General features: G+C 37.5%; 2 protein-coding genes across 4 annotated transcripts; one reads left to right on the forward strand and one right to left on the reverse strand.

Annotated features, from left to right (window-relative positions):
* Positions 1-3,096: 3,096 nt before the first annotated feature.
* On the reverse strand, positions 3,097-9,773 carry LOC144044791 (cytokine receptor common subunit gamma-like). 2 transcript variants are annotated; one of them, XM_077559410.1, is made up of 12 exons: positions 9,742-9,767; positions 9,344-9,402; positions 8,630-8,682; positions 8,156-8,229; positions 6,396-6,442; positions 6,157-6,311; positions 5,871-6,046; positions 5,497-5,630; positions 5,273-5,417; positions 4,027-4,132; positions 3,634-3,715; positions 3,097-3,526 (listed from the first exon to the last, which is right to left on the reverse strand). In XM_077559410.1, exons 4-12 carry the CDS (start codon positions 8,220-8,222, stop codon positions 3,443-3,445), a joined length of 996 nt encoding a protein of 331 aa, XP_077415536.1. In that variant the 5' UTR covers positions 8,223-8,229; positions 8,630-8,682; positions 9,344-9,402; positions 9,742-9,767; the 3' UTR covers positions 3,097-3,442. The 2 variants fall into 2 exon arrangements, with proteins under 2 accessions (XP_077415536.1, XP_077415537.1); XM_077559411.1 differs by lacking the exon at positions 9,344-9,402 and having other exon boundaries at positions 9,742-9,773.
* On the forward strand, positions 9,366-16,095 carry catip (ciliogenesis associated TTC17 interacting protein). Of its 2 annotated transcripts, XM_077559408.1 has the most exons (9): positions 9,369-9,674; positions 10,330-10,515; positions 11,033-11,088; positions 11,172-11,258; positions 13,793-13,960; positions 14,509-14,633; positions 14,853-14,929; positions 15,005-15,072; positions 15,392-16,095. In XM_077559408.1, exons 1-9 carry the CDS (start codon positions 9,554-9,556, stop codon positions 15,560-15,562), a joined length of 1,059 nt encoding a protein of 352 aa, XP_077415534.1. In that variant the 5' UTR covers positions 9,369-9,553; the 3' UTR covers positions 15,563-16,095. The 2 variants fall into 2 exon arrangements, with proteins under 2 accessions (XP_077415533.1, XP_077415534.1); XM_077559407.1 differs by having other exon boundaries at positions 9,366-9,674; positions 14,853-15,072.
* Positions 16,096-16,371: the final 276 nt, after the last annotated feature.

The raw sequence follows: 16,371 nt of genomic DNA on the forward strand, positions 1-16,371 counted from the left end.
TACCTCACTCAGTATGTCTCATTTTCATGACACTAATCTGCGATTCTGGTTTTGTTAATCAGATTTTGATTGATTTGAACATTTATTTTGACTATAATATGGAAAGACTATGAAATGGAACAGAGTGTGGAATGTGCCACATTTTGTAAATGGCACCAATTATCTAATTTAAGAGAGTTGGATGCCGTCGTGAAAGATGTATTAAAGATGAATTTCTGTTTTTATCTTGGAACAGACAAAGTTCTATTATAATCCACTATCTGTTTAGGATTATTTAAAACTGAAATGGTGTGTGTGCGTGCGACCTCTTTTTGAGGGTCAAGACTTGGTTTTAGAGTTTAGGTTTGAATTGGGTTATGGTTGAGGTTAGGGTAAGGAAAAGGGGGAAGGCAATCATTTTTTATGTTTGGGGGAAGGGGATAGGAAATGCATTATGTCAATGAGATGGCCCCACAAAGATATAAAACAAACGAGTGTGTGCATACATTGACAGATTATTGATCACTCTTAAGTGTTGAAAAAGGCTTGCTCCCTTTAAAGATGCAATGTTAATAGTTGAACAAACATGCCGTTTTAGAAAAGTGATGATGTAGGAGTTAGAAGGACACCATTGATAGTTTGGTTACAACCCGTGGGAATCGTGTTAATTTTATCCAGCGTTTTTAGTCTCAGTTTTAGTCCAGTTTCAATCACGCTTGCTAATTTTTCTCAGATAGTCAACCTCAACCCGTTTTTATCTAGTCCATTTTTAGTCAACTATAAATCTAGCATTTTACTCTTTATTTTAGTTAGCGGTCAGATTAGCATTATTGTTGGAAAGTTATAGCCGTTGGATTAATGTTACGTTATAACTGTAATTTTCTTTTTTTTCACCTCCTTTTTTTTTAACCTTTCACCCTGAATACACCTGTCTGTCCCATGTGTTTGTGCATGTTGCACTGCTAGCTGCAGATTTGAAAGGGGGCGTGTCTCTTTATGTCACAAGACAGATCAGCAGAAACAAGATTTTACAAAATCACATAATTTTCGTCTCGTTTTTGTTCATGAACTAAAATGTCCGTAGATTTTGGTCCAGTTTTTATTGAGTGAAGTACATTTTTGTCTCATCATCATTAGTCGACAAAAATGCATAGTGATTTAGTCAGTTATTGTTTATTAATGAGGGTTTTAGTCTAGTCTAGTTTTAGTCCTTTGAAGAATGTGTTGACAATTTTTTTTTTTTTTGAGGAAATTGACACTACCCAGGAAGTCAATTTTATGAACCCTTTGCACTCCATCTAGCTTTATTTGTACTTTTGTTCAATTATACTTTTATCATTTTGAGTTAGATCATACTTTTTTTTTTTATCTGTCAAGCCAGATTTTCAGTTTTTTCATTCCTTCAGACAGTGATTTCCTCACTTGGGTAATAAAAATCCTCTCCAGAGCAGAAAATATTGGCGTCGTCGGGTAAAGCTCACCAGCTTCATAGCCTCTAGTCCTGCAAGTTTTGGATGTTTCCCTTCTCCAAGACAGCTGGTACACAATCAGCTCATCAGCAAGCTCCGCATAAGCTAGATAACGATCCCGTTAATTGGAATCAGCTTGCGTTGGAAGAGGGAAACCTGCAGGACTCCGTTCCTTTGTCACCCGCTCTACCTAATGGGACAGTCTGCCTGATTTAGTGCTGTTATACTCCATCTATATCTCTTTGGGTGCAGTCCAAGAGGCTTGTTAATTTTCAGGGCCTTTTGAGAGAAGCTCGGATTCCTTTTTATGGCTAATTATGGATAATCCTTTTCATGGCTAATTAAAACATAAACTGAAGGTACTGTACCTTGACATTTTGGAATCACTTTGAGTGTTGGCAGTGGTGACACTTATGTCCGTAGGAGGTTGATGATCTCTTGCTCAGTGGTTGCGTGCATTTAGAGTTCATCCACAATGTGTATTCAGGCAATGTTGTTGGCTAGCAGCACATTCATCAAGTGGACCAACTGAAAATGAGAAGAGTAATGCAGTACAGGGACATCCATCACTGGTGCCTGTCTGTCATTTGCGTCAAATTACAAAATAGTATCAGGATTTTTTTTTTTTTAAATCTCTCGGGGTGATCTGCTGACAGATTATGAAGAAGTCGCTGCTTTAAATCATTTTTGACTAATATTATCTAAGACCGCTCGACCTTGGCAGTACAGGATTTTAAAATTCCTGGTCTGATTACAAAACCAGTGTTTGAGCAAAACAAAATCTATGTAAATATGCTCTCAAATACTTGGCAGACCTAATCTGTTTCTTACATCTGATTTATTATTACAGATGGACATTTGACTACATGACATTCTGACACTCATTATTTGTCATGCGGTGTCAATGTTATGTACTGCATTGACTCTGCTGTGCACTAACTCTTTGTCATCATGTCATTTATTTTATTTTTTTTTAACTATTCATGGGCACGGCCCATTATTTATCCCTGTGGGCATATCAAGTTGGAATATGTGAATGTCTTTGACAAACAATACGTCACTGGTTCCTCTATTTGGCCTTAACGAAACAATACCCTCAGGTATTTGATGTTTTCATTTTTTCTATATATACTGTACATATAATAAGGCAAAATATATATATATATAATCATGCTATGTCCTGACTGAGGTGTCTGTCTATTTATCACAGAAGGCAAGCCTGTCTGAACAGTGCTAGTGGGAATTTCCTTTTAAAAAAAATTGTATTTTATAGTTTAAGTGCAAGGAACTTTATTCTACATATTCTGATTGGAAGCTCAAATCTTATTACATGTCCATATCTCACACAATGCATTACTTATGCACCATATATACTGTAAGTTTTAATGTCACAGTGATGTTACTAGTTGCTGTTTTTTGTCTTGTTTGTTTTATATCCACTTTGGGGAAGTAGGTTTTTTAAAAGTGTTTTGTGCTGTCTCGCTCGGTCTTATCTCAAGCCAAGGCCCCCTGAGTGTGCTTCACACAGGAAATTTGGCAATGCATGAAAAGCAGCCCTAAAACAGAATGCGCTGTATGCGTTTGTTTATCTTAACGTGATTCAATTCAAAGGGCAGCATGGTGAAATAACGGTTATCATGCCTCACAGTTCTCAGGTTCGAGGTTCCAATTTCAGGCCCTCCTTTTCTTCAACATTTTACATAAACAAACACATCCATGTCAAACATGAAGCCAACGAAAGTTGACTAATTTAACACACAGTAGCCTCCCATTTTTTACATTACAACAATTTTTAAAAAGCAACCTCCAATAAAACGTCTCTATGAATAAGTAGGCTACAACAATATGCTTTTTAGCTCTTAGCATGCCATAGCGCATTACTGGAAAACTAAACTTAACAGTGTATCAATAATGTGAAGCCTTTTGCTATTGCATTAGCAGTCATGCTAACATAAATAGCTGGATAGCTCATAATAATCCTTTCATCCTTGCTATTATGACTTTATCAACTGTTTCTCTGTGTCCTCCACCACTGTGATCTCCTCCTCATACTTTGCAGATGGAGCGGGATGATAAAACTGAAAGAAAATAATAATAATAAAAACATGGTAGTCTAACTTTTTTTTTTTCTTGTCAATTATTAGATGTGTAAGTAAGTGCTTTTGTAGTGTAGTCATGTCCTTACATTCAATGTGTTGTTTTCCTCCAGGAAATATTTGTACTTCAATGGGGGACGAGGAATTGTGGGATACAGAACCTGTGCCACTCTAAAAAACAAACAGAGAAATAAAGCACTACTCTGTACCAGACTGTGAGGAACCAGTCAGTTGATTTTGGAAAACTCATTTGCTGATGCCAGCGTGAAATAGTGGTGACAGTGTAATAGGGCAAGTACGTGTGGATGTACTGTAGCTCAACTTCTAATCACTGACATGGGTTTTGGGCAGAAAGCAAACAAGTTAAGAAAAAAAATGAACAGCACCTCTGCTGGTTGCAGCCGAGTAATGCACTCAATTTTGTCTCAATTAATTCATAATGGTCAATTAATGAGTCACATTTTAAAACCAAAACACAATACCTCTGATTGCGGACTAACAACAGCACAGTCAGGAGGATCATGGGTATTCCAAGTGCAATTGTGACGATTACTGGGATGTTGAGGGTGTAAAAGGACGGTTCTATTGCTGTAAAAAAGAAACATGCATACAGTGAGTGTATAATGTGCACTGAATTGTAGGGGTGTGAGTTGCCTAGTACTTTTCGATTCGTATCACGATTCATAGGTCACGATTCGATACCGATTAATCCCGATACGAATCTATAGATTGATTATTGCGTTTGTTTGTTTTTTTACTCAAATTTAGAAAATACTAATCAGTAAAGTTGTAAATTTACACTATAAGATTTGTATGAAAATGTATTTATTTTTCTGAAAATTCAGGCTTATAACTGAGCCACTGCATTAAACAAACAGGTTGCAGTCTGTTTCATGTTTGAACAGCACTGAAATCAAATATTAAGGCTTAATGTTCCATTAATATAACATTTTTCCATGCTTAATGTGTGAATCCTAACCCTAAGTAAGACGATTTGTTGAATATTCCCCTAAAAAATAAATGTTTAAAAATCGATTCGGCCGCATATCGAATCGATTCCAGAATTGCGCGTTGTAATATCGCGATATAATGCCGAATCGATTTTTTCACCCTTACTGAATTGAGCTGGTTACGCACAGCAAAGTTGGGAGGCACAATTTTGAGTATTGCCAAAATGTTCATAATACAGCACACCTCACTTGAGCTCGTTGTGCTTGCCAATGTCTCCACATAAACACTCATTGACGAGTAATTCAGCGGCTTGATGGTGAAGTGCTTATTCCATGATGGCAAATGCAACCTGTAACAATCCGTAGTATGACACCGCACCACACAGTGGCACTTCTTTGTTTTTGTGATGCTATGCAGCACTTTCTCGTTTTGCCTTCATTGTATTTTATGCCGTGGACCTGAGCAGTCACGTACGCTTGATCTTGACGCACGGTAGCGCCGGGAGTCCAATTTTTTGCCAATTAATAAAGTGAGTTACCTGTAGACTTCCAGACCCTTTTTTTTTGCTCTCTTCTTCCTTTTTTTTGCAATCCAGCAGCACCGATCTGCCACTACGCGTTACAAACCGATAGAGACTTGTGCGTTTTCTTTATGGAAACAGAAATACTAAAATAACAGCATAACCTGAAATAGACACCTCTTATTTCTCTTTAATACGTGCACATCAAAAAAAAATCAGAACAGGACGACTTGAGGATAGAATGACATCATACTTACTAATAGTCTTACTCCAATCACTCCATGATTGTGACCCTAAACAAGCAAAATTTTTCCTGGATCGGACCCTCACATTATAGGTGGACGCAGGATTGGCATTTTGGATTTTATAATACGGCTGGTAGTTCGTGATTGGTGATTTGTCCTGTTCAACATTGAATCACACTAATATGTTATTGACAGAATAAACTTTGGATATACAGTACAGCACGTGCATATTGTACCTGGTTTCCCACATCCAACTGGTATTCAAAACAGGAGGGGGGGTAGTTCGCACGACCACGGGGCACGTCCCAGGTCACCGCAAGGTCTACGCCTTTGAGGGAAGCACAAATGTTTCCAGGTGGAGGCAAGACCTCTGTCAACACAATACAATGACATTGTCTTTGGTCGAGGAACGACACACTTAAGCACATTTTTGCACAAAAAGCACTCAGTTGCCATTTTTGTGATTACTTAGAATTGATTTCTGAGAAAGAAAATAATGTCATTTTCCTTTTGAAATTGTATGAAAGGGGCAAAAATTCGCAGACAAAATGACATGTTAACAAAACAGTCATTTGAAACTGAAACATGATTTTTTTTGTCAATTAATTACCCATCATTTCGGTGTTGTACACATAGCCGTAGACGGCCCATGTATGGTTCAGGGACACATTGAATTGGACGATGACGTACAACATCTCATATTCCCTCAGAGCAATGGACGTTGATCCAGAATGTTCTTCAGACAAGAGACTAAGGGGCTGAACTGTGTTGATATTATCACAAATGCTGTAGAATAGAAAACAGATGCAAAATACAAAATTGTCAACATTTTTTAAATGTTTATTTACACCAATGGGTAATGTGCAAGTCATACAGATAATAGAAATATAATATACCTGAAATAAACATGGAGCTGAGCCTCCTTAAGTAAAGTGGGGAAGGTCCATGAGCAGTTGAGTACATTTGTTAAGTAAAGGAGGCATTGAAAATTCTCATTCTCGTTAATATCCACAAAGTCATTGTCTTGTCCTGAGGAACTCAACGGGCGGAGCTAGGGGGACAAAAAAAATGCAAATTTAAGCAAATTGTATTCACACAGATTAGGAATTTGGGAGTTTAAGCATGTGTTTCATACATTATCAATCGATTTTTTATTCTGACAGACATCTCCATCGCTGGTCTCTGTTGAAAAGGAATATACACGTTAGATGAAGCTATTCACTGCACACCATTCTTTTTACCTCCACCATAGAGATTACTGTTTATGTTTGTTTGTTTGTATTTCTAAGCAAAAACCTGCCAGTTCCCATGAAAAGGGGCTGGCATAATCCAATGTATTGATGGTCTATACACATACTGTATGATGCAAGATTCCAACTTCAAACTGAGACTTATGCCTCATATTATGACTCACAAATTCTGTTACGTTACTTGTAGTTTCTTTGCAAATATTGGATCAGTCAGTGATTTCTTACTTTTTTTTGCAAGTAAGGACTTAATTTATACTAAGATAGAGTTGCTACCAAAATAAAAAACAGAGTCTATCTATCTATCTATCTATCTATCTATCTATCTATCTATCTATCTATCTATCTATCTATCTATCTATCTATCTATCTATCTATCCATCCATCCACCCATCTCTCTATCTATTAGGGGTGTGGTTGCCTAGTACCTGGCGATTCGATTCGTATCACGATTCATAGGTCACGATTCGATTCGATACTGATTAATCCCGAATATCTAATCTATAACAAACAAATCTATAAATTGATTATTGCGATTTTTTTTTTTTTACTCAAATTAAGAAAATACTCATCAGTAAGCTTGTACATGTACACTGTAAGATTTGTATGAAAGTGTATTATTTTTCTGAAAATTCAGGCTTATAACTGAGCCACTGCATTTAACAAACAGTTTGCAGTCTGTTTTAATGTTTGAACAGCACTGAAATCAAATATTAAGGCATTATGTTCCATTATTATAACATTCTTCCATGCTTAATGTGCGAATCCTAACCCTAAGTAAGACGTTTTGTTGAATATTCTCATAAAAAATTGATGTATAAAAATCGATTCGGCCGCATATCGAATCGATTCGAGAATTGCGCGCTGTAATATCGCGATATATTGCCGAATCGATTTTTTCTAACACCCCTTCTATCTATCTATCTATCTATCTATCTATCTATCTATCTATCTATCTATCTATCCATCCATCCATAAATCAAGCTATCATTATGAAAGTGAGAGAAGATGGAAAATACTCCATTGGCCAAAAAATGATCGGGAAAGTCCTGAAGAATAAAGCAGAAACCACTGTAGTACAAGTAACAACTATCAAATGGGTAGACAAGGCAAACATGTAGTTGACAGCTCAAACATTTGACTCATTTGAGAGGTCTAAAGAAAATCCGTTGGCCAGTTGGTTGAAGTGAAGGTCGTGAACAAAAGGACACATGCTGCACTTCATTAATCAAATCACTAATTAGCTACAATAATAGGAGGGCAGTTTGGGAATTAGCCAAACAGACAAACCTGAAATCCTGGGACAACATTTTATAGATTCAATTCAATTCAAATGTATTTTACTCTTTAAAAGAAAAATAAATGAAACGGGACAGAAAGGAATAAAACTTGTGTTGTCTGCCCCTGATCAACACAAAAAAGAGACAAAGCAATAATAATGGCTTCACTGTTCCAATATTCTTAGAGGGCATTATATATACAGTATATATTTTTTAAAAATGCTGAAAAAAAATTCCAGTTTAGAAAATTGGCTATTCACCATTTACCACCTCTGTTCTATTATGTGAAAGTAGTTTACACTGTTGTTGCTTGTCATGTTGTGTGTGCGTGCGTGCATGCATGACCATGAGTGTGAGATGTTATCTACCGCTTTGAAAGGCCCACAGAATCAGCAGACTGCAACAAACAAGTGGATGAACCGGGCCAACCTTCATTTCCAACCTCCAGGTGCACACACACAAACAAGTAAAGAAAGAGAATAGAGCCCACACTTCAGTACATGCAGTTATTAGCCAATGCAAAACACTTTCCTGGCTTTTCAAACTTCCTCTTTATAAATGTTAACGCAAAGAAGCTGCCATGTAGTAAACATCTCGATAAATACACACACATTATATAAAATAGACAATTGACTTTCCTGTGAATTGCCGGTTCACGTAACATAAAAACATACATAATTGTTCAAGAACAATACAGCTAGCAAGGCTTTGTCAACACATCAAGTTTATAAATTTTCCCAAACAGTGATAACTTGTCAAGATGTATAGTAAATTTCCCCGATTACATTTTAAAAGCATAATGTGACAATTTAAAGATTTAACTTAAGCAAAAAAATTCTTACCTCCCACCTCGATAAAATTCATTTGCTCTCTGTCAGAAGACAATGTCACATTTCTGGGGAAAGGAGAAGTATGATGTCACACGCTGTTCATGAGCTTCAGGAAACTGACAGCTCCTTGTGTTCAACATTTTTACAATTGTAATGTAATTTAAGAAAAATTACAATGTAATCTTGTGGATTTAAAGGGAAAATAAACCAATGTGTGATCAAATGCATAGTATGTAACACAATTTATAACTAGTTCTGTATAAATTTGATATTTAGACAAAAATGTCAAATTTTTACTTTTTTAATTTCCCAGAAGTCAAAACATAGGACAAATGTGTCCAAACTACGGCCCGGGGGCCATTTGCCACCCACTGTCCATTTTTGGGCGGCCCATGGCGTGTACTAAAAATAACGTTTGACTTGGCCCGCAATGCTATTTAGATTTAAGTAAAAATAGTAGTGGAATTACTTTTCATAAAACTGTGGAGAATCAAGATAATTCCACTTCAGAAACAAAAATGTTTTCTTCCACTTTCTGCTTATAAGCTTAAGTGTCAAGTGTCCATTTTTGCACATGTATTTCTACTTTTACTTTTTTTTAAGTTAAAAAAAAAAAGTGAGTACTTACGTATACCACTGATAAATTATATAATACAATATAATACTTTCTTGTTCGACGAGTACCGGTAGGCCGACTTTATTTTCGAAATTGGCCTGCCCACTTACACGCAACTTTACGGCACTCGAGCCCCGGTTGCCGTGACAACTCGTCTGTCGTCTGCTCTCTGAAACATAAAGCAGGATTTACGACCGAGAAAAGACCTGCATACAATGTCGACTAGTTGTGTGCCGTAACATTCGCCCGTCTTATTACATTGTTAACGTTTTCATCCTTCCCAGCACGGGTACAAAGTCTGTTTTCAACACAGCACAATAATGGAGGAACCCCATAATGTGGAGGCTCCAGCTCTTCTTCCTTCAGCGGCGACCAAAGAAGACAAGCACGGTTCAGAAATGGTGGCCTCGGAAGAAGCTGTGGCGTTCTTGTCTAGTATTGGTGAGTTCACGGGCGATATTAGCGTATACTTTATACACGAAGTGTGTGCACGCCTGAGGACACTCACCACCTGTTTTTGGCACCTGTTGACATGCTCAAACCACGATCAGGCACTATGTATGATCGGTCCGTCCAGAATTGGAATAATGAAGTACTGCAGTAAGTGACAGTGTTAGGCAAAAATTAGGCAGAAGTTTTATTTCTGTTATATATTTATTATTGTGAGCCACCGTATGTGTTTTGAGGATTTACAAAATGGCAAACTATAGGAAAATAATAAAACAGGAGGCCCTACTTGAAAAATTATTCAATTAAATGTATTGCGCATAATATTAAGTAAAAAATGTTGAATACATGTTTAAAAACAAGGGAGTCTTAAAAATTAAATACATGTACTTCAAAGTTAACTAGAAGCGAATTGGGTTTTTGAAAAATAAAATAATGTGCTGTACATGGGAAAAAATAAAATAAAATGGTAGTAGTACTGTTGACACTTACACTTGGTTTGAGTCTCATGCTCAAAGTACTCTCCTGCTCCACGCTGATGATGATAATATTTTGGTCGAGCTCATCATCATCACTTCGTTCTTCTTCTGACCTAAAAATTAGCAGGTGATGTTTTATACCCAAAGACACAATTTTTTTTCTTTGCCAGAGCCCGTGGAGCTGTCAAAATGTGTGTTTGCGGACTCTCTGGTGACCATGTCGGAAGGGGGTCGAGACTTGGGGAGGTTCTGCGTGTCAGTGGAATTTGCCCACCGAGCCCGTCAACCATGTATGCTGGTACATGCACAAAGCCAAGGGGCCATCGACGACTCCCCATGTGGAACGACAGTGACAGGTGAGGGGGTCCTGCCCGATTTTTCTGGCTGTTAACATTCTTGCCTGAGCCAGCCGATACACGGCGTCATGATCTAAGCAAAAAAAAACAAAAAAAAAACAATGGGGGCTCTTAATATCTGCTAATAAAGTTTATAATTGATCATTCATACACTCACTGCTGCATGATTGTTTAGATTATTGTTAGTCTGACAGATGATTACTGTACGTGTTATAGGATGTCAACAACTGGCCAGTGTGTACAAAGAAATATGTCAATTAATGTACACTTCTCAGTTTTCAGTATATTTACTAGGGAGATTTTAATTTGACAATGTTTATACTTGTGCTTGTAGTTTTCAGTCCCGTAGAACTGTGACTACATCAAATTGAGCTGTTTATAATATTTTGCCCCATGCAGTAATTTGTTAAGATAAAAACCTCTATGCAAGAACAAGGCCACATTTCTGATAGATGTTATTGGATTGCGCAAGTGATTGTAATTTAAGAGTGCCTTTCTTTTCGGTTTTCCATATTAGCCTATCTAACTGCTGACCTAGAAGTGTTGGAGGAGGACCACCACGAGTATGTCAAGGCAGGTCACTGAGTGCATTAAAGGAAACACATTCATGACATGCATCCCATGATATATTTAAAGACATTTGCATTTCTTTTTAGCTTGATGGACACATTTTGGATAAGCGGTGTCACATGGTGGAATGTGATGGCGAGATGAGGATTGATAAAGTCACCACTGATGGAAAGGTGAGTTACAACCAAAGTGAAACCAAGGGTGAACTTAGGATCAGAATGTGTCTGAGAGATAACAGGTGAAATACAGCCTAAATTATAACATTTGTTCCATTTGCATTAATTTATATACAGCAGTCTATTATTTTCATTTTGTAGTGAATCTATTGGCTGCACTATTTCTAGTCTTGTATGTGCAATATGTTCAGGGTCTTCAAGTGATGCTGGCTAATGTAATGTAACTTAAGCCATACTGTATTGCCAGTGTTGGGAATAACAGCGTTTAAACTAACGGCGTTTGGTAACTCCGTTTTTGTCATAAACGGTCTAATCTAACTAAGTATTTACGTTATCGTTGTTGTATGAAAAATGCGTTGTGTTACAATTTATTTATTAGATTCAAGGCTCGAAGTAAGCTTACAAGACTTTTTGCGGTGAAAGGCTCTGAAAATGTCATTTGCGCACAGTTAGAGGCACTGTTGTTGTCGGACCTTGTCACAATAAAAGTGTCTTGACATCTGAAATGTATAGTGACTTTTATTTTGGAGGTGCCGCAGGAAGCGTCTCACGACGTGACGGACGTGTCGTCTTTCTTCCTTCTGGACCTTAAGGCTTAGCATATTTTAGCATTTTAGCAAAGAGTCCACTCCTCGCCTTGAACTGGTTTGACAACTTTGACAAGAATGACCTTAATAAAAAATAACAGTCGAGATTTGCCGAAAAACGGCCGCCATGAGGAGCGATTTGTTGACAATTATGTTCCAATAAGAGCCATATTGCGACTCCACAAGCACCATAACAGCGATAATGATACCGATAAGTAATAGCCACACGCCTAGTCTAATTAAAAGCTCCAACAATTGTATTTCTCTTATTTCACGAGTGCTAAACACGTGAAAAGTGTTGAAAGAAATATGCTCACACTCGTGGAGGCGATGGAGTGACATTTGTATGTGAATGATGCATGTTAAGCCTAGAGTTGGGCAATTTTCTGACGTAAATCAATCATTAAACACGTCTTTATATGTGTAGAATTATAAACTGAAGATATATCCCCATACTCTCATATTTGAAAGTGTACAAAAGTATATGTTTTTTCCGAGAGATCAAGTGGAAGCTGATGATTCTGAGGAGTAAATATAATAGTAGTTATGGCTATGATTTTGACCATGATAGCACTAAGCACTGTATATTTTAATAGCATTGGCAATATATTTTATCTATTATTGATCATTTTAGCCCGCAACAAAAATAAATGCCCGGGAAATCTTGGAGGGACTGTCTAGGGACTGTCTACAAATTACCTGTAGTTGACATATGTGCCTCAAATCACCATCTATCCAGTATTTATTTTATTTGTATTATTATTATGATTGCTGTAGTAACTGGCAGTGGTAGAACATACATCACCATTCCAAATTTAATGTATTAGTATTATTGTTGTATGATGTGTCATATTATTGAATGAGGCATTTGTGTGACATAAATACTCACAAAAATAAATGAAAACACCATGGACGTAATTTGAATTCCTTATATAGAAATATAATAATAATAATAATAATATATTTTAAAAACATTTAAAATCCAAATTGTTTGATATAAAACTTTTTTTAATGTAGTGAAAATAGTTACTTTGCCTGGTAATGAGTTACTTTTATTATGAAGTTATTCAATTACTAACTCAGTTACTTTTTAAAGCAAATAATGAGTAACTATAACTAATTACTTTTTTAAAGTAACGTTCCCAACACTTTACCAATCAGATTTAATATTCAACATCCCAGGGCCAGAAATGGAAAATAAACACCAACAACGGAACGGTTTCTTCAACCAATCAGATTTCACATTTGTCTTCACAAGACCAACGTGCTGGCCCTCCGTGACATCAGCATTTTTCCACCTGCTGATTGTGATTGGTTGGTCTAAGCAAAACGTGTTGCAGCCAATTTCAAACAGCAAAACATAAATTTTTAAAAATGTTTTTGTCATGTTATCAGGTAAATGTTGATTCCGAACTGCTCCAGCTGATGTACATGATATATTGCACTTTTGTATAGTATTGGGGTATATGCCACAGAGGAGGCGGGACTTCCGACTTCTTGGTTTTCACTCATCAGCTTTGTTTCCCGTTCCTGTTTGTGACGTGTGGGCCGTGTCACAGTTCTTGCACTTCTGCCTTTGTGCCCCTCGGTTGCGCGTTTCCGTCGATGGGTGGGAGTGTGTAGTGTGTCTGTCTCAGTTGTCCGAAGCATTTCAGAGAGTTGAGACGACCGATTGGGGGGTGCAGGGGTGGGGGTGCGAGTGTTGGAACACGGCCATCAGTAGCCGGAAACAAAGCTGATGTGTGAAACCCGGAAGTCGGAAGTCTGTGGCATCTACCCTAATGATGGCTTCTATAATTCATGTTATTAAGTAGATTTAGTCAGATAAATCCCCTCTTTAGGCCCAGATACCAATATCTTGGTGCAATATAATTCAACTCAATTTCTGGCCCACTGTAAGATGCTCTGTGTTTGTGTGTGTGTGTGTGTTTTTTGTACGTCCAGGAGGTGACAAGGGACAGTGTTTCATATTCCATGGCTGCCCTAAGAGGTCTTATAACTGAGGGTTCCAACTTCTTGCTCATGCGTCTTATTATGTTGAGGAAGAAAGTGCCCGAGCACATGACTTTCATCTCCTTTGACCAGAAATTACGCATCAGCTGCACGACTTTTGTAAGTGATTACACAACTTCAGTATGGACATTTTCGGTTGCAATGTATGGATAAAAATATTCTGAATACTCAAACATTACAACTACAAGGACTTGGCATTCATGTAATGAATTGCATTGCCAGACTTGTCAACAGTATTCTGTCACGGCTGGCTGTGGTTTTGGACCCAAGTGTGGGGAGGCCGAGGTAAAGTCCAAAACAAACCAGTTTTACTAATTAAACAAGAACATGGTGGTGCTCATGGGAGAAACAACAATGGACCGACACAGACTGGACAACCACAACAGACTAAATACACCAACGCTAATGAGACACACCTGTGGAACACAATAGGCTGAGGGCACCGATTGGTCAGACACACTGGGAAGGGAAGAAACACAGGTGGACGTGATCAGACATAACGAGACAAGGGGAGAAACCAGGAACACATGACAAACACCAACCACAGACAAAAACAACAAACATACCCATAATAAACCAAATCCAACCCCTACAAAACCGAAACATAACATATTCGAAGCAAATAGTTTTTATTTGTCTGTGTTCAGCAAGGGCTAGAACAGCAACAGATGGATATTGAGGGGGAGTCTGTGGAGGTATTCGGGATGGAGAGGATTGTTCATTCTGTGGAGGAATCCCCTACTACATGGCAGTGCTACTTTTTGTCTGATGGGTAAGATCCATTCCATCAATACGCAATTAAAATGCTGAATAAAGTCAATATTGCACATTTTGGCTCACATTGGCCCTCACATTCCCAGCTGAGAATAGACCACAGTGCACAACTCACAGACTCACACAGCCATCACCTAGACAACATTAGCACCGCACACAAAAACAGCTATAATTGTCGCTGAGTATACAGTATCAGTCTATATAATTGTTTCTTTAGGCATCTTGCTAGCAGATTGCAGGTGGGATCTCCGGTTACAATGAGGTTAATGCAGCTTCCATCACATAAAGAAGAAGGTAGAAACACTATCTTAATACGATCATTCAATGGACTTTGTTTATGCATATGTGTGTTTTCACGTTTTCTCATAGCTTATGAGAAAATCCCTCTGGTTTGGGAAGAAGACATACAGATGCGTTCCAAGTTCTTGGACCGAAAGGTAAGAATAAAGTAATGACACTATCAGTTCACTTCATCAGGTACACAAGCACGAGCTAACAGGAAGCAAAAACAATAGTTTCCCCCTAAAGTCTGCCTTTACAATGATTCAGTGCTGTTCTACTCCCATACAAGTAAAATATCAAATACGCACATTGCTAAATTAAATTGACTGTAACTCCTTGACTCTCACTATCAAAATAGATTCTACAAAAGGGTAATTTATTTTCTACAGCTCCTGTTGAGACTTATTATTCTGGATAATTCCGTACATTTCAGTGTAAATGTGGACATTGTGTGTGTTTGTGGCATTGTTGCAGGAGGAGCTGAAGGCTGATCATGCGTCATACTTAAAAGCACACCCACAGATCCGTGCACTCATATCTGACTTCCTGCAATTTTTGCTACTCAAGAAACCAAATGATGTGTTCCAGTTTGCCAGAGAATATTTCCTCCCCTTCACCTCGAACCCAAGCCTGGATACGTCATGACTGAAATCTCCCGTTCTTACAATCATTTTTATATACTTGCTGTTCACTAATGATCATTGACTAGTGGCTACTTTTATTTTTTATTTGAGTGATATCTGGTACTAGTATGTGATCACAAGAAAGTGTGTTTCTCAGTTACTTCATGATTGTTAAAAGTTGCCGTGCGTACATTTTTTCGTTATAAAAACAAAAGTCATTTACACTCACACAAGTTAATACTAGAGGAGATGGCACAATACTGATTAAGGCGCTAACATCTTGCTGTATATTTCAGCGTTTTATCTTTTATATTTCATGTTGACCTGCGGCATGAAATGACTTATTGGAAATGAGCCATGTATACCTATAGCAAATTGGCAGTGCGGCCCCTTATTCTCAAGGTTGAAAAAAAGCTAATTGAACTTATTTTAGCTTTAGCAGAAAATTGTCATACCATAATTACCTCTTCTGATGAATCCATCTTTGTTCGTTTGTTGTTTGGTTCTCCATTTTGACTGTCTTTGAAAACAAAATAAAAACGTTCTGGAATCACATTCATTAGAAACAATATTTGATCATTTGAGAAGATGTTAAATATTTATCAGTGTGTCTCGGCACATTGATATTCATTACTGAGGGAAATGGTATGTGAGCGTAGCGTAAGTTAGCATCTCAGAAATTGTCAAAAAATTACATTTATTACTATAACATGATGCACATTCTCCATATCAACATCACAATTAATTCCACAGCTGCCCTTTATTAAGACCATCTTATTTTTTTATTCTTAGTTTAGTTTGGTTAAACTTGGAACAAGGGGAAGCGATATG

Source organism: Vanacampus margaritifer, chromosome 2, assembly GCF_051991255.1.
Source record: "Vanacampus margaritifer isolate UIUO_Vmar chromosome 2, RoL_Vmar_1.0, whole genome shotgun sequence".
Classification (NCBI taxonomy): domain Eukaryota; kingdom Metazoa; phylum Chordata; class Actinopteri; order Syngnathiformes; family Syngnathidae; genus Vanacampus; species Vanacampus margaritifer.

Coding starts and splice junctions, on each gene's coding strand:
- LOC144044791 (XM_077559411.1), bottom strand. CDS start 8,222: ATGAAGGTTGGCCCGGTTCATCCACTTGTTTGTTGCAGTCTGCTGATT. Junction 6,312..6,395: donor ATAAAAAATCGATTGATAAT/GTATGAAACACA, acceptor TTGTCCCCCTAG/CTCCGCCCGTTGAGTTCCTC. Junction 6,047..6,156: donor CAGCTCCATGTTTATTTCAG/GTATATTATATT, acceptor TCTATTCTACAG/CATTTGTGATAATATCAACA.
- catip (XM_077559407.1), top strand. CDS start 9,554: ATGGAGGAACCCCATAATGTGGAGGCTCCAGCTCTTCTTCCTTCAGCG. Junction 9,675..10,329: donor GGCGTTCTTGTCTAGTATTG/GTGAGTTCACGG, acceptor TTTCTTTGCCAG/AGCCCGTGGAGCTGTCAAAA. Junction 15,073..15,391: donor CCAAGTTCTTGGACCGAAAG/GTAAGAATAAAG, acceptor GCATTGTTGCAG/GAGGAGCTGAAGGCTGATCA.